The sequence below is a fragment of the Rattus norvegicus genome, chromosome 10 (genome assembly GCF_021556685.1).
Source record: "Rattus norvegicus strain SHRSP/BbbUtx chromosome 10, alternate assembly SHRSP_T2T, whole genome shotgun sequence".
In the NCBI taxonomy this organism is placed as follows: domain Eukaryota; kingdom Metazoa; phylum Chordata; class Mammalia; order Rodentia; family Muridae; genus Rattus; species Rattus norvegicus.
Window position 1 is genome coordinate 66,103,694 of NC_141543.1, and position 18,434 is coordinate 66,122,127.

At 44.2% G+C, this 18,434-nt stretch overlaps 1 protein-coding gene and 1 pseudogene across 4 annotated transcripts in view; one reads left to right on the forward strand and one right to left on the reverse strand.

Annotated features, from left to right (window-relative positions):
• Positions 1 to 18,434, reverse strand: part of Rpa1 (replication protein A1) — a 51,105-nt gene that overhangs the window by 16,108 nt on the left and 16,563 nt on the right. The window contains 3 exon segments of one of the 4 annotated variants that reach the window (NM_001394069.1): positions 81 to 213; positions 2,535 to 2,627; positions 12,778 to 12,866. In NM_001394069.1, coding sequence (NP_001380998.1) covers positions 81 to 213; positions 2,535 to 2,627; positions 12,778 to 12,866 — 315 coding nt within the window. 4 annotated transcript variants of the gene reach the window in all.
• Fbxo5-ps1 (F-box protein 5, pseudogene 1) lies at positions 15,664 to 17,343 on the forward strand (annotated as a pseudogene).

Genomic DNA, 18,434 nt, shown 5'->3' on the forward strand with positions numbered 1-18,434 from the left:
ACGTAAGTCACACATGAGCACACAGTAACTTCCTAGACCATTTGTACCGAGTCCCACACTCGTCCAGTGCAATAACTCACTTGGATTGGTAAGGGGTGAGGCTGGCGATGGGTACCACTTTGGACTGTGTCCCACTTGTAGGCTGCAGCAGGCCAGTTCCAGCAGGCTTTCCAAACGGCTTTGAGGCCCCGTATGCCTTAGCTACAGTGGAACCTATATAACACAAGAGAAAAAGGACAGTCATTTCCTTTTATTTCTAAGCGCAGGTGCACGCGCCATGGCACGCATCTGGAGGTCAGATGATAATCTCAAAAGGCCACCTTTTGTGAGACAGGCTCCCTTTGTTGTCTTTCCACCACACTTGCCAGGTTAGTGGGCACAAGCGCCCAAGGACTGCCCTGTCTCCACCTCTGACCTCCTAAGGGCACAGTCATTAGAGCTGCTCTACTGCATCTGGCTTTACGTGGGCTCTCAGGATTTGAACGCAGAGCCCCATAGCTGTATAGCCAATTTTATATTCACCAAGCCATCTGCCCTGCTGGACAACCATTTTTTATTTAACTCTCATAAGTTTAGAGTTAATTCTCACTGTGAACATGCCACAGGAAGGCTGGGAGCTGAGGAGCCATGAAGGACACTTATAGCAGTGTCATCTCAACCCTGTCACAGGGAAGGAGCCACTAGGATGGAATCTATAGGGGGGTTCAGCTGGGGTCAGAGACGAAGAACAGTTTTTGGTCAAACAGGGTGGGAGCCTAGTACTGCAACCCCCTCACTTCCTTTGGTCCAAGCTACACGGCTGTTCTCCACACAGCCGCTCTCCACACAGCCGCTCTCCACAGGCCGAGAGCACAAAGCAAAGCCTATCGGCAAGTGAGGTCCTTTACGGGCACACGGTTTACTATGGAGCTTCAGCTTGCAATTCACCAAGTTCTGACTTCAAATTTACCACCTTTATACCAAAATGTCGTTCAAAACGATTTTACTTTTCACTCGTGTGTCTGTGAGTGTATGCCATGTGTGTGGCTGCCTCAGAGGTTCTAAGATCCTCTGGAGCTGGTGGCTGTGAGCCACCTGGCATGGACGCTGGGAATCAAACTCAGGTCCTTTACAAAAGCAGTGTATGCTCCTAACTACTAAGTCACCTCATCTTTCCACTAGGTAGCCGTGGCTGGCTCAAGTGCTGGGCTAAAGGTAAGTACTACTATGCTTGGCTCTTTAAGATTATTTTTTTAAATATAGTCAAGCATGGTGGCACACACCTTTAGCCCCAACACTCAGGAGTCAAAATAAGGCAGATATTTGAGTTCAAGCCCTGCAACCTTGAGCCCCTGGGCAGCACAGTAGAGCTGTCCCTGATGGCATGCACGAGCATGGGTCAGCCGGCCCAGGGGCACTGGCCCAGGACCTGTCTGACCTTTGCTGGATCCAGCATTGGATAAGCTAGCCATGGCATTGAGTGCTTGTTCTGGGGGCCTGGGTGCTGACCGTGCCAACTCAGTTACAACCCAGGCCCAAATTCAGGGCTTTGAGTTGGTCCACCCCAACATCTACCCTATCAATGAACCACTAGAGCATGTGAAGGGGAGTGTCTTACATATTCAAAACTATAGGCTCTCCATGATACAGGACAACAGGCTATCTGAGGAGTCCCAGTGAGGGTTCAGTATTGATAGTGTAGCAGAAGCCAGAGACCTCAAACCAGACCAACGACTTCACTGCAGTGAACATTTGTGAGTGAAGACGTGTGGACGAAAGGGTGCACTCTGGGATACACTGTCACATGCTACAGCTTGCATAGTCACATTTTTTTCTTTTAGCAGAGGTTGCAAGGGTGGAGGGCAGGTACAAGGGAGATGAGTGGGAGCGGTGCATGATGTGAAATTCACAAAGAACCAGTAAGTTAAAAAAGGAAAGAGATGAAAACATAGGAGCCACGGCCAATAACCCTGGCTGGCACTGTGGAGGCAGGTGGGTCTCCATGCCAAAGGAGTGCTCTGTCTAAGGAGGGATGAGAAAAGTGCTACTCGAGCTATAAAGGCAAATGAGAAACGTGGAGAAAGAAGCCAAATGTAACAAGTGCATGGTAGGTGGAAAAAGGTGGAAATTTTAAAAAAATTCACAAAAGGCACAGAATGTAAGGTAAAAACGAGCAACTACCAGACAGAGTATTAAGTAAGAGGAGCACATCTTTGGGTCAGGACAGTGTATTTTAACTAACTACCTTCATAAAATATATTCTACAGTAATTGGAATTACTCTTTGCAATTCTACCATGAATGGAATTTTTTTGTTTTATTTTTGTTTTTTGATATAGTATAGTATCATGTAATCCAAGCTGGCCTTGAACCTGCCATGTAGTGGATGATGGATGACCTTAAACTTCCAATTCCCCAGCCTCTACCTCCCAAGGGCTGGCCTAGGCTACTCTGCCTGACTCATGAAGAGAATTTTGAAACTGATCAGTCTCAGTAAATTTCAAACATTATTCCAATCTTGACCCATAACTGCAATACTCTTACGTCACATCTTACCCACTCCCAAGCTCCCATTCTGCGGTTGGGGCTTGCTGGCTGGTGGTGTCGCTGCAGAGGCTGGGGCAGAGACTGCTTGCTGCTGCGCATGTCCTGGAGATTAAAACAGGCCAATTCAGTGCAAACCCAGTCAAGAGATTTCAACACCAGCAGTAAATACCTTAGGAAACCCCACCTTCAGCTCTTGGAGGAACAGAATGCACCAGAGTGCAGTCCCTGCGTCTGCAAAGGACTCACTCTTTTGTCTGTGTACAGTAAAGGTTGGTTCCATTTAACTTTCAACTGTTCAGAATTGGCAGCTCTGAGTTTTAATGAGGTTCTCCCTAAAGCCTTGCCCAGTTCTCCTTCAAGAACCCGCAGTAAAGCCACTGGGCTGAATCTGTGATACTACCACTATTTCCATAGCAACAAATCGATGTCATCAACAGGACGGTGTGTTCATGGCAGGATCCATCAGAAGAGAAAGCAGGGTGGTAAAGAAAACCTAAAAGCAGTTCAATTGTCTCTCAAGTGCTTTGGCTTCAAAGGGAAAGGAGACATTTAGAAAGGATTCTACCCTTTCCCCCAAACAAAGCAACCTTATTTTGTAACTGACAGCTGGTGGAAAATAGGAGTTGAAAGAGTCTCAGGTACCGTGAAGTGCTAGGGAACTGTCACAGCAGGGAGAGATGAGAACAGAGTTCAGAGGAGCCGTGTCAAGGCAACAGGGAGATAAAAAGGAGGGGAAACGAACACGTCTCTCAAGCAGAAAATAAGAAACGCCACACAGTCAGAGCACGTATTTACCCTTCACCCTTTATACAAATGTTTACGAAGTTGAAGAATGTTAACATTGTAAATTGCCTACCACTATGTTTTAAAATAACGAGTTTATGGGGTTGATTTCATTTCTGTGATTGGCTCTGCAGGCTGAAGCCAGTCTCATCTGGATGCTCACCTAGAGCGCTTGCAGATTACAAAGGCAGTAAAAAAATATGTCCCAGAGCTCCCTAAACACTAAAACTGGTACGCACAGGCAGGAAATCTCCCTTGCCGCTGAGGCTCCTTCTCCAACTGTAAGTTCTACTCCTGCTGGGCTTCCTGAGGTCCTAACTCACGGGGCATGTTACATACCCATTTATTGCATTTTTGGAAAAATCACTCTTAAGTAGCTCAGGGAAATGAGATGTAACTGTGTCATCAGAGACAAATACATTTAGCCTTAAGTTTAAAAGATTAAACAGAACTGATTATGCTATAGTTCTTCTATAGAGAGAAAAACCGAGACACCTGTCTACATAGGGAGGGGCACAGGTAATGAAACCTTGCCTTTATAGCTCAGTCTTTCCATCACCATTGAAGCCATGGTCACCCATTCCAGTTTCAGTCTTAAATGAAGCTGTTTTAAAACCAGCAAGGGAAAAGTAAGTTGCTCAGTGGATAACACTGAAGGGAAGTAGTTAGAAAAGGGTGGACATTCGCCTGCTTCATAAGAACATTTTAAAAAGTAACCTATCTTCCAGCTAAATTCTCTTCTTCTGTAAAAAAGAATGTGCATTTGCTCGCGTGTGTGCCTCATGAATGTGCCTATGTGGAGGTCAGAGAACATCCTGAGGGAGTCAGTTCTTCCCTTCTGCCATAGAGTCCTAGGGATGGAACAAAGGCATCCGGCTTGGGGACAGATGCTTTACCTGCTGAGCTATTTGACAAGCCTTTCTCTCTCTCCTTTTCTACAGTCTCCAAATTACCTAAAGTACAAGTCTCATTTTCAGAGCCATTTCTGCTGCCACATATGCCTGACTGAACTGGACATGGTCACTGGACACACATTCAATTTCTATAAAGATAACTGAGAACTGAGGGCCGAGGAGACGGTTCAGTTGGTAGAGTAAGCACAAAGACCCGAGCTTAGTCCTTCCATGGGCGGCTGGCGAGGTGAGGACAGGCTAGGGAGCAGTAGTCGGGCAGCCCAACCGATGAGCTCCAGGTTCTGTGAAATAGCCTGTGACCATAGAGGATACTGGACATGGATCTTTGGCTCCCTTGACCCAACAGGTACAGACACACATACAAAGATAACTGACCCGAGGAAGCAATGTGGAGCGTCAGAGACAGAAAGTAAAATAGAGTAACCAGGGATGGGCAGAGGTGGCAACTGGAGTGTGGAGTGCATCTGTGGCTTCACTCAGGAAGGACTAAACCACGCGCCTGATTTGCCTGATTTAAAGTCACTGTGCTGTGCCTGTGAGACGGTAAATGGTCCAGTGCAGCAGCACCTGCGTGTAGCCACAGCTACCCAGGAGGCTGAGCCAGAAAAATCATTTGAAGCTGGAGGTCAAGGCCAGCATAGACAGACTCCCTTCTCAAAGTTAAACAGTAACTGTGTATTTCGCTACAATTAAAACATGTATACAACACACGTGGCTTTTCTAACATGTAATTTTCATATGAATTAATTATAATCTTTAGCTGAACATAATAGGATAAGTATCCGACTGATAACAATCTGAGGCTGGGGTGCAGCTCATTGGTAGAGTACCTGCCTAGTATGTGCTAAGCCCGGGCAGGGCCTTGCCTGTAATCCTAGCACTCAGGGGGTAGAGGTAGGAGGAGGACCAGAAATTCAAGGTGTTCCTCCTCAGCTAACGAGGAGTCTGAAGCCAGCCTGGGATTCATGAAACAACAGTATCACAACTACTGGTTTTTTTTGGCATGTTCACTCTGGACCAGGAACAAGAGTTAAGTGCATTATTCCAGTAACTGTCCACACAATGATGGAGACAGCATCTTTAAACACAGCCGAGAAGAGAAAACCTGATATTACTCAGCTCTGTCTGGCTAAGATCATGTACTTCATCATCATGGAGTTAATTTGTAAACAACCAATCCTGGCAGCAATAACTCTAATTATATAGAACATAAGATGTGGTAATTAGGAAAAGCTACTAATCCACTTAATAGAGTAACCTTTATCTCTTGCAAATCTGGTACAAGAGACAGTCCTGAATCAAACGATGGCAAGAATTCCAGAGCATTCTAAATAGCAGCACGTGCCCTTCAATTACCGCGTTGTAACGCAGCAGCTGCCACAAGACCTCAAATCAATCAGTCTACAGCTAAAGAGAAATCCTTCTAAAGCCAAAACTCTTCTACAAAGCAGTAATGTGGGCTCCATTTATAAAAACCTGTTCTGGGTCACCTGCAAATCAAGCCACTCTAGGGAGCTAGATCCTAATTCTTAGGCTCTGCTGGCTACACACTGGCTGGAGCCAGGAGGGAACTAGATTACAGCAGGCTCCGCCCCTCAGGTGACCATGATCATGGAGCTATTTATCATCCTTACACATTAAGGCAAGAGAGCTGTGGGCAGAGAGAAATTCACAAACAAACCCAACTTCCCAAGCAAGCATACGTTCTTAACAAACACAAAGAATAAATAGGCCTGCCATGCTGGTGCACACCTGTAACCCCAGCGTGTGAGAGGCAGAGGCAGGCGGATCTCTGCCAGGAGTTCCAGGCCAGCCTGGTCTATATAGTTACAGGCTATACAGCGAGGCCCTGCCTCAACTCCAAACCACTGAAAACAAATAGAAATATGGATCAATACAGTACTTCTAAGTTCCTACTGTCAGAAAATGGACACAGTTAAGCTGGGTATAATTCCAATATGAATAATACACTACACAGTACTTAGTCTAAGCAAACTATTCTCACCAATAGTGCAAATACACAGGACACACCCACAACACACCCACCCACCCACCACACACACACACTTGCAAGTATGAAGGATTGAAAGTCACCCATGTCTATAGTATGTGCAGCATGAACTGTTTGTAGTTCTATTTCGAACACTGAATCATCTATCTTTGCTCAATAGAGCAGCAGTAGTAAAATATACATTTGCATTTCAATGCATGCTGGACCTCCTACTGCTCTGGGCTGTTGGGTCACTAATGGCCTTCTGATACATAAGAGGTTCTGGACTAGATTCCAGGGGCCGTAAGCCTAACTCTGGTTCTCGGCCTACTCAGAAACCTTTGCCGTGGGGAAGCGCACTGCAACTGTCTCTACAACTAAGACACTGCCACGGTGGTTCAAGCCACAACAATACTGCTTTGGTGACAATGCCAAAAAATATCAAAAAAAGCATAGAGCTCACATCTGAGTCAAAGGACAACACTCCCTATTTTTTGAAGAACTCACAGAAATCAAGAAGAAAAACAAACAAACTAACAAACAGCACAGAAGAAGCCAACAAGTCCACTTCAGAGACCAAAAAACAAAAGCAAAAGCAAAGGGCTCTTAAACATCTCCAAGGACTGACCTCACTCGGATTACAAACTACAGCCCGTATCGTGACACTCCTCTTTACCCCCAATTCCTGAAGACACAGAAGACGCGGCTGGCATGGCTGGGGGACGCTGCAGCAAGCATAGATTAGAGTACCTAACTGTCTGCCGATCACAGGCGCATTCCCAGTTAACCCAGCGGTCATTTCCGCAAAAACACGCACTCTGTCACATTCTGGCCTACCCAGAAAGTGAAGCACGGCTGCTTCCTGTTGGTCTTTTCCCTCTGGCAGTGCTGGGTTCAAACCAGCGTCAAGCAAACATTTAATAGTCAGAGCACGGAGACAGGAGGGTCTAACCACAGAGTTGGTTAAATAACAACAGAGCAGCTGCACAGGAACTGATGAGGGGGTAGAGGGGAGGGAGAAAGGAGAGGGAAGGAGCTGGGGAGGGAGAGGCTGTAAACACCCCCCCCCCCGCCCCCTCATTCAGGATGCAGAGGTGGGTGAACAAGTTTCAGGCTCACCCAGGGCACAAGGTGAAGACTTTATTTCACAAAAATAATTTTTTTTCTTTTCTTTTTTTCGGAGCTGGGGACCGAACCCAGGGCCTTGCGCTTGCTAGGCAAGCGCTCTACCACTGAGCTAAATCCCCAACCCCAAAAATAATTTTTTTAAAGAGGACAGAAAAAAGACAGGGTGGAGAACTAGCTATCTTTTAGGTAAACCATGTCGGGTACAGGAGGAGCATGTGCATTTGGCAAATAGCTCGGGTGGGATAACGAAACCTTAAAGTGTGTTATTTCTAAAGGTAGTGCACCCACTGCCCGCTGTAGTTTTGATGACAAAGTCAAAATTTTATCAGTGCTACTCAAAAATTAAAACAAACACTAATGGTTGTTAAAGAAACAGGGCTGGGGAGACGATGGCTCAGTGGTTAAGAGCACAATGCCATAAGGAGGCTCACAACCATCTGCGCCTCCAAATCCAGGGGAGCCAACGCCCTCTTCTGGCCCCCAAGAGCACTGCATGCACATGGTCCGATCATATACATGCCCACAAAACACTCACACAGAGTTAAATACAAAATGCTATAAAAACCAGATAGAGGATCATCTTAAGATCCTTTCATCTTTTGAGTCAGGGTTTCTCTGTGTAGCCCTGGCTACTCTGGAACTTGCTCTGTAGATCAGGCTGTCCTCCAACTCAGAGATCTGCCTGCCTCTGCCTCCCCAGTGCTAGAATTAAAGGTGTGTGACATCCACATATTACATATATATTATATGTATATAGTATATGTATATATTATATATGTAATATGTGTGGTGATATATGTATATATATATCATATACATATATTCCTTTTTTAAAAGCTTTTTGTTAAGTTTCAATTAAAAAACTACATAGTTTTATAGGCAAACATGATAGTTAAAAGTACCATTATGAAATAAATATCTAATATATACATAAATACACATACATATCATTCTGCAATAGATTTACTCATGCAACTTACAAACTTAAACACAATTTTCACAATAACAAAAAGCTTTGAAATGAAGACTTCTGAAGACATCAGAAACCTGCCCTCGACATCCCAAATGATGGTTTCGTCTCTTTGTGTAAGGTTCATCAGTGTTGGCGAGTGTCCAAGTCTGTACAGAGGATCTCTTCTCTACCACCTCCCGCTTGTTCCCCTTGAGGCAGGGTTTCTCTCTGGACCCAGGGCTCCTGTTCCTTGGCTGGGCTACAAGCCAGCAAGTTCCAGCAATCCTCCTGGCTACTTTTTTTGAAGCCAATGTTATAAGTGTGTGTGAGCACCAGGCTTGTTACATGGCTGCTGGAACTCTGGTCTTCAATATTAGGCATCAAGAGCTCTTAACTGCTAAGCCATCTTTCTACCCTGATTAGAATTTCTTTTTTTTTTTTTCTTTTTTCTTTTTTTCGGAGCTGGGGACCGAACCCAGGGCCTTGCGCTTGCTAGGCAAGCGCTCTACCACTGAGCTAAATCCCCAACCCCATGATTAGAATTTCTTGAAGCAACAGAAACTTACAGATGGTCAGACTGCGCCTGCATGCGCGCGCGCGCGCACACACACACACACACACACACACACACACACACACACACAAGTGACCATTGTGAAAAGGGAAGTGGGGTGGGGAACTGTAAAAAATGAGGGGTCAGGAAGGATTGAACACAGTGTCCTCTGGCAAGACAGGGCCTCTGCCCTCATCAACTCTTGGTGGCTATGGCTTCCTACACAAAACTGTTGTGGTTTGCCCTGAAGTTTATCTGTATTTTGATGCTAATTCCACAGCCCCAAGGACAGCTGCCTAGTCACTCAGGAATCAGGTGACTTCACCAGAACCTCCCCATTGAATCTGTAAAGTACAGGTGAGGGGCAGGTACAGGATAGAAGGAGGCCTGTCATTGGAGGAGATGGAAGGACGGGAGAGAAGTTTGAAGAAAGGAGGAGACAGGAGAGAGGAGATGGTGAGAAGCCATGGCTGGTGATGTTAAGATTGTGCTCTGTGTATTTACAGGTTGTTATTAATGTTCCTAAGGGATGGATGGTACCGGGCTTTGTATGTTTAAGTGGGCAATTATATCTTATCAATTGGATCTAAGATTATTGTGTTGTGTGTTCTTTTATGTGAGGGTCTGAGTGTAGGAAAAGTGTGCAGCTGGGATATGTTTCTGCTAAGATAACTAGCAGATATCTTGGGGCACCGCGGTGCTGGACCCAGCGAGGTAAAAGACACCAATACTTTTTTTATTTTTATATTTTTACAACAACAAAAAACCATGCCAGGGACAATTCTAACATGGAGGCGGGATGGGCTCTTGAGGTCCTATTATTAATGAGAAGCTGTAGGGAGCTGATGGATTCTAAAGTAGGGGGAATCAATTTTCTTTATGGGTATGGGCCCTGGTAGGCCAGCCATGCTCTGGTGAATGGTCCCACACCCATGAGTGTATGTGGACAGCATAAATTGGACCTGGCAAGTCAATAAAAAAAAAAGAAGTCCCCCTCCACCACTCATTGTTGGGAGCCATCCCGCACTTAAGGCAGGAAGACACTAGCTGCCAAGAGGACAAAAGTCTCTGGAATTGATCAACTCTAGGCTCTGCTTGTTATGAAAAGTGGAAAGTACCCACTGGGATAGAAGCAGACTCTGAGGTGATCAGGACAGGACAAAGTGAGATTGAGGGAATCTGAACGATAATACTATGCATGCTGGTCCAAACTGGTGCCCATCACTACAACGGCAGTAACTGAATTGGGCACAATATTCAGAAAACAGAAAAAACTACAGAGTATGCACACTGGCTATCATCAACCCAGGTGACTCTGGCCATTATTCCATTATTAGAAGTAAGCTACACTGGAGAAAAGGCAACGAAAAGTTCTTATTTAACACACTTCCCAGACTGTGCTTTAAAAAAAAAAAAAAAAAAAAAAAAAGCCAGGCATGGGGTGCATGCTTTTAATCCTAGCACCAAGGAGGCAGGGGCAGGTGGATCTGTGAGTTCCAGGTCAGCCTAGACTACAGAGTGGGTTCCAGGACAGCCAGGCAACAGAGAAGCTCTGTCTCAAAAAAGACAGCCTGAGAAGAAAGGAAGTGGATCTGAATGCCAGCGTTACTAAATGACACAGCCAGGAAAGATGGGTGTAATCAAAGAAAATGCCAGAAATGGCAAGTATGAACAAATAAACACAAGTTTTAAATAATCATTTAAAGCTTTAAATAATCACTGTGTTGGTTGGCTCATGCTTGTTATCCAAATGACAAAACTAAAGCAGGGGCAGCCTGAATTTAAGGCCAGCCTGGACTAGAGTGAGACATTGCTTTAAAAGAAGCAATAGATACAGGCTAAACATGAATCAAAGTAAGTGGAGTTTGAGGGAGGGAGGGAGGCCATGAATTTAAAGTCAAGTCTGAAGTTGGACCTGGGCAGCACACACCTCTAAACCCAGCCCGCAAGGCCCGAAGTAAGAAGGCTGAACTGAAAGCCATCTCAGATCAAAGCACAGGCACAACCTCTTACAACCCGTCTAAACAAAACTGTCAGCGTTATGACAGAGAGGCCGACAGGCATACCACAAAGACTGGGAAGGAGAAACAGGATTCTTGCACTACGTTTTACAAATTTACAGCTGAGCCCAGTGACAGGCTGTGATAAGGTAAAAACATGCACACTGCAAACACACAGCACAGCCAGAGTGACAGGGTCACAGCAACAAACCAACAGACAGTAAGAAACACAGGAAACAGGGAAGAAGGCACAGAGAAACATTAACCCACAATTACGGTCAGAGGTTCCAGTGTTCCTCCCAACTGACAGAGAAAACCAGGAAGAATGTATCTGAAACACTGTACCAGTACACATATTCTTTCCAAGTGTAGACATCGTTTACCAAAAGGTATTATAATCTGAAGCACAAACATAACACTGTAAGTTAAGAATTTGAGACATGTTGAGAATTTAACAGAAGTTGAGACATCAAACACACATGTTGTTTGATCCTAAAGGAATTAAATTATCGGTAACAGAAAAGATCTTTACCAAGTCTCCACCTTTATAAACCAAATACACTTGTATCAGAAGTGTTGTCTGAGCCAGGCAGGGTGGCACAGTGGTGGCTGAGACAGCAGGATCAAATCTGAAGAAGCCCCTGGGTCCAGGGAGCATGAGTGAATCCACTAAACATTAAGTAAGGGAGAGGGATTCTACATGAACCCAGAAAATGCAGACATGAACGTTCTCCAGACAACCTGTAAGGTCAGTACCACTAACATACCAGAACCAAACTGACTCAGGGGGCGAAGAGATGGCTCAGCGGCTAAGAGCAGGCATTGCTCTTGCAGAGGACCTGAGTTCAGTTCCCAGCACCCCCACATCAGGCAGTTCACCCGTCTGTACCAGAGACCTTAAACTTTTCTGTCCTTGAAGCACAGACACACATATAAAGATAACTAAAAATAATAAAAATAAATTAAAAAACCCCATCTCTCATAGACAGGACATGCAAAAAAAAAATTGAAGGCAATCTAATCAGGTGGACTCAGTGGAGCAAATCCAAATGTGTGAAAAGGATGACGCCAGGCACTGGAGACCCGTCCCAGGAACCCTGGCACAAGGCCTGTAACACTAGTACTTGGGAAGCAGAGGCAGGAAGATCAGGAGTACACGGTCATCCTTAATTACAAAGGGTTGAAGTCGGCCTTGTGAGCCAGCACTGTGAGCCGGTGTGGTGGCTCACATCTGTAACCCCACCACTCCACCACTCAGGAGGCTGCAACAGGAAGCTGAAGGCCAATAAGAGCCACTTAGAAATAAATAAAAACATAAAAGAGGGTTGGGGGATTTAGTTCAGTGGTAGAGCGCTTGCCTAGCAAGCGCAAGGCCCTGGGTTCGGTCCCCAGCTCTGAAAAAAAGAAAAACAAACAAACAAAAAACAAACAAACAAACAAAAAACCACCATAAAAGATAAAACCTAAGAAAAGACACTTCCGGGGCTGAGGAGGTGCTCAGGCAGTAAGGCACTTGTCATTCAAGCATAAGAGCCCAAGTTCAGATCCCTGGGGCTTCCAGGTCAGGAGACCCTCTCTAGAAATAAGGAATCAAGAGGAAGTCATGACTTTGGTCTCTAGCCCTATGCACACACACAAGCACAGATACATAGAGGTTCACAAATGCCACAAACGGAAGAATGCACCCGCATTATCAGAACATTTCAGTCAACTCTTAGACAGAACCATTATACTTTATAATTTATCCATGTATCATTTATCCTGATTTATCCATGTATCATTTCTTCAGTAGTAACAAAAAACAGGATAACCTACTTTTTAGACTCCTCCCATCACTGTTTTATTAAGACTACTAAGTGACAAGGTAGCAAGCATTATGGATCTAAAAAGCAATATCCAACCGAGAGATACAACCTATAAAGAGGATTTTACCTTCATTATAGGGCACTGGATTCCCAATCTTTACTCCAACTTCGCCAGCAGATTTCACAACTTCCAAGTCCATCAAAATAACTACTCTCCTACAAAGACAGACACAAGTTAGAATTAGGAACTCAAGAGCCTTTCAGATGAGTTACAAAGTTCACTTTAATAGTTGTCTCGCTAAAACTGCATCCTTCATCAGCTTTTTCTCATTCTTGAATAACTTGAGAAGTGTTCATTCCTAAGTGGACTCTTCACTTATTCTTTCCTCACATCTTCAAATTTTTGTTTTTAATTTATTATAGTGGTATTCATTTCCTATCTAGTCCCTTAATTAAAATAGCATACCTTGCTACGTGCCATTATCTTCATGGAGGCACCGATACAATTTAGATTATTATTTACAAAATCCTAATACACAAAAAGATAACCTGTTTTCAGAACTATGTACTTATCCAAATCATTAATTTTTCCCAGTGAGAAACAATTATAGCAGTAGACATTTTAAATTTTTAATTATTGGGGGCTAAGAAACAGTGTAGTTGGTGGAGCCCTGGGACTTGCTGGGCCATCAGCCTAACATAACCAGCAGGTTCCGGGCCAACGTACATATCTGAAACACACAGGTACAGGTGCTTGTGCATGTGTGCACACACCCCTATGCTTTCTGAAATGCTTACAGGCTTCCTTTACATGATCTGTCTCAACTGTGCTATCCTCTCCAGCTCGTCTCACAGTCTCAAGCTTGCTGCACTCTAGGCCAGCGGTTTTGTCTCAGTTCCTGGCACATGCTACACTTCCTTCTGCCACTAAGCCTACACACGGTCCTCTGACTGCATCCCTCCCTCCCCTCATTCTGCTTCATCTAATATGTACTTTTTAGCTCTTATCACAAACTTGGAATTGAACCAGGGGCTTATTCATGCTAGGCGAATGCTCTACCACAGAGCTATACCCCTCCAACGCCCATCTCAAATATCATTTCAAAAGGCATTTTCTTGGTATCTTGTTTAGACCAGGTTTCTTTGTCGTTCTGCAGCCATGACTTCATTCCTTCGGAACACTTGTCTTAGTTTTAAGTTCTATATTAATTAGTGACTGTTTTTCTTTCTCTCTGCTAGACTGCACTTTCAATAAAGGCAGGTAGCCAGCCACAGTGCTTAATTAAGCAAAAGATGTCATTCAATACATACTAGGACAAGATGCCGTAATGTCACCTGCAGATAAAGAACTACTGGTGTCAGCAGACAGCTCAAGGGCTAAAGTGCTTGGGCACGCTGAGTGTGAGCTCTGGAGTTCTGATGCCCAGAACCCACATAAATGCAATATGCATGTGGCAACCCACCTCTAATTCCTTCTTTCAGATAGCAGTTCTCCAGAGCAAGCTAGCTAGCAAGACAAGCCACAGCAGAGAGCTCCGGGCTTGACTGAGACCCTGCCTCCAGAGGAGTTAACTCCCAATCGAGAGGATGAGGACTCCCAAATCTCAGGCTAGCATGTTCATGTACAAATGTCAACACATTCACACACATGAAAACTGGGGAGAAAAAAAAAAGAATTGCTTTGAAGATCACATAATGGCAGGCAGGGGGGCTGACAGAAGAGGTGGACCAAGGGAAAGCCATGCTCGTGGCAGTGGGAAGGGTGGGTGGGTGGGTCTGAGCAAGGGGTCAGCAGTCACAGCACTTTACTGTCTGCAGGCTCGGCTGCCGAATGCCAGGCTTGGTCATACAGAATTTTTCAGTATGTTCTATCCATACTGTAAAGTTAACCTATCAGGATGTGATGGCTTGCATATGCTTGGCCCAGGGAGTGGCACTATTAGAAGGTGTGGCCTTGTTGGAGAAAATGTGTCACTGTGAGGTGGGCTTGGAGTCCCTCCTCCTAGCTGCCTGAGGATGCTCAGTCTGTTCCTGCCTGGCTTTGGGTGAAGATGTAGAACTCAGCTCCTCCTGCACCATGCCTGCCTAGATGCTGCCATGCTCCCGCCTTGATGATACTGGACTGAACCTCTGAACCTGTAAGCCAGCCCCAATTAAATGTTGTCGTCCTTTATAAGACTTACATTGGTCATGGTGTCTGTTCACAGCAATAAAACCCTAACTAAGGCACCGGGTTATGCTTTTTCAATGAAATAAGCCTAAAAAAGTGGTCTGCTACTGAGGACTGGATAAAGATGACCTATTAGATATCTGCCACAGGTGGTGATGCATGCCTGAATTCCAACCTTGGGAGCAAGGACTGCCTCGGATGCTATGAGTCAGAGGCCAGCCCCAGCAACCTAGTATCATGCCTCAGAGTTCAAAAATAAAACAAAACTAAACAAAAAAGAAACATTAACAAGCAAAACAAAACAAAACAAAACTGTCAAGGGCTAGAGAGACTGCACAGCAGTTAAGATTGAGTTTTGTCCCCAGCACCAAGCAAGTCACAACTGCCTTTAACCCTAACTCCAGGGGATAGCTCTGGCTTCAAAGGGCACTCCAGCCCCTACCAACAAACACACATACGCATAACTACAGAGACTCATACACATAAGTAAAAATAACTTAATAATAATGTCTTCTAAAAATTACATCTTGGGGCCTGGAGAACTAGCATTCGATGCTCTTCCAGAGGGCCTGGGTTTGGTTCCCAGATCGCACATTGTAGCTCACAACCATCTGCAACTCCAGTTACAGCTCTGTGGACACCAGACACACGTGGTGCACATACACTCAGGCAAATCATCCATAAACATAAAATTATAAAATTGTATTCTATCTTGTAATACATATACATATTAAATGAAATACAGCAAGGTGAGGATGACAGCATATTGAAAGAACACAGCAAAGTCATTTTACAGAGAACATAGGTGCCCGCTACAAGGACACCCTCAGCAAAACAGAGACGATGGGAAACTGTAAGGATTAGAGACAAATGGCCTGCTGTTGCAGAAAATAAACAGAGGGGAAGAGATACAAGGAGAAAAACACAAGTGGTAGAAGGTTTCCAGACCACCAACCTATTACTATGTAAATTTACTCTGGATCCTAACTCAAATATGAATGTACACACAAATGTGCATATATAAGCATTTATACATCATATATGGGTGGTTGGAAACAGAACCCTAACTGGGTATTTACTTTAGGTGTAAATGGTACGGACCTATTTTCCATTTGAGTGTGGGGGTGTACAGTATGTGTACAAGCCAGAGATAAGACACCGGTAAGCTGGGCATCTTCTATTACTCTCTCCCATATTATTTTAAAAAATTTTTTTTGGATCGGCGCTGTGGCTGGCTACCTCTTTCCTATGGTCGCTGCCACCTCGCCTGCATTGGAGCCCGAATTTTCTTGCAGTGATCTCCCCTGGCTGTCCTCCTGTCCTTGCCGTCTTGGTGCTCAGACAACCGTGGACGGTTGTAAAGAAGAAAGCCCTGTTCTTTCTGTTACAACGAAGCGTTTTAATTGCAATCCTGATCTTTAAGAACTTGAAGTAAAGTGTGAGGACAGTGGAGAGAAGGTTCCTACAGTCCTGTGTGTTTGCAATTTTCCTGTAAGGATTGTGTTGGAAGTCATGAAAGGATGTCTTTTGTCGAGTGACCAATTATGGGACATGATAACAAGGAAAATCAACGTGTACGAAACATACTAGATATTTCAAAGGAAGCGGAAGAGCTGGAGGCCAGCAGACTGTACGAGGACAGCGGCTACTCATCATTCACACAGAGTGACTGTGAGGGTAGCATCCTTTATCCTGGAGAATTTCAGAAATAGACGCCAGGCCTGTCTGCTGCTCACAGAGCATCCCAACAAAAACCTGCTAACTGTGCTGCATTTCAAAAGAGTGGTTTGCTCAACGTTAAAAAAGAATGGCAAGCAAAACTCTAAAGTGGATCGAGAAAAGCGGAAAAGTTATCGTCAGTGGAAACTTTAGATTGCAAAATATAATTGGCAAGAAAACGGGCCTGGAACACCTAGTTATCAGGCTAAGCTCACCCAGAGGGAATTTATACTCCTGTTAGCTAATATTTTGACAAAGCTCAGCGGCATAGACTTAATAAATTTGTCTAAAGTGAGTAGAATTTGGAAGATAATAAAAAGCGATAAAGGAGCGTTCCAGCAATATAGCAAAGCCATGAGAGAATGAGTCACCAGAAGCAATAAGTGGTCACTACACGCTTCAACCAGAGGCTGTGTCGTGGGGAACACTGCACTAACTTCTGTTCAAAAGTCATCGACCTGGGCACCTCCCAAAAAAGATGTCCAAGTCAAGTTCTCCAGTCTGTGTGGTCAGAAGGGTTCTGCCTACAGCTGGCACAATGAGTTCCTGGAGGTGGCAAAGACACTGAAAAACAATTGAAGTCTCAAAGCCTGTGTTCGCTGTAATTTCCCTGCAAAATATGACCATTTAGACTGAGCAGTCTGCAAATGGGAAAGTTGTAAATTTGAATATTGTACAAAGTGTCTGTGCGTTTACCATAACAAATACTGTTCGAATGGCAAGAACCTAAAAACCAGCTTTAAAATGGGTCCTCTGCCTGTAACTAAAGAGAGTAAAAGTAAAAAGAACTTACAAAGATTGTGACCTTTTAGTTGATCAACTGTAGATCGAAAGGGCTACTTTTTTTAAAAAAAAATCCAATTTTAACTTAAGAAAGTAAACGTAATGATGATGCCTTTTGTGACTGGAGGACACACAGCCTCTTAAAATAATCACAGCCTAATGTTTAAACAGATTAACTGTCCATAAAACACCAAGATTGACTTATTTTATGCAAAATAAAGTGTAGAATCTATTTGTAGTTAGATGCTAAGATAAAACTGGACTTTTTGGCAAAGGAAGGTTGTGGTTTTTTTTTTAATGGAGTCTTGCAAACAGATGTGCTTCAGGGTTAGCCTCTGAGATGTGCTTTATCAAATTTGTATCATGCTCCTATCAACTTGAGACTGTCGATTTAAATATTAGTCAATTTAAAGTTTTGTCAATATGAGCTTTTCAGTGTTAAGTATCCTTTGTAGAGTCCTATTTCTAAAGTCTATTTTAATGTTTTTATATCTGTAAATATCTTTTTTATGTGCCAAAGAAAATAAATAACACACATAATTTGGTTTTGTTACAATAAAATTGTTAGAGGTTTAAAAAATTTTCATTCACTCATAGACAGCTACTCTCTAAGCAGCCCTGGCTGCCCTGAAATCCCTATGTAGGCTACGCTGGTCTCACATTCAGAGATCCACTTGCCTCTCCTTTCCAATGCTGGGTCTAAAGGCCAGTGTCACTACGCCCAGTGTTTTACATTTATTTACTTAGTGTGTGTGTCTGTGCACACTTGTGCTTTGGTACACAAGTGGAGGTCTGAAAAGAACTTACAGGAGCGGATTCTACAGTGTGGGATCCAGGGAATCAAGCCCAAGGCTTCAGGCTTGATGACAAGTGCCTTCTCCTTCTAAGCCACCTCACCAGCCCCTTTGCCTTAATTTTTTTTATTATTTCTGAGAGTCTCAGTAGGTGGTACCTCTGGCTGTCCTGCACCTTGACCTGTAGGCCAGGCTGATGGTCACGGAGGCCAGCCTGCCTCTGCCTCTCAAGCACTAAAATAAAGGTGTGTGCCACTATGCCCAGCCCCTCATCTTTTTTCTATACAGGATGTCCGAGTCCAGAGCTCACCAATGGGC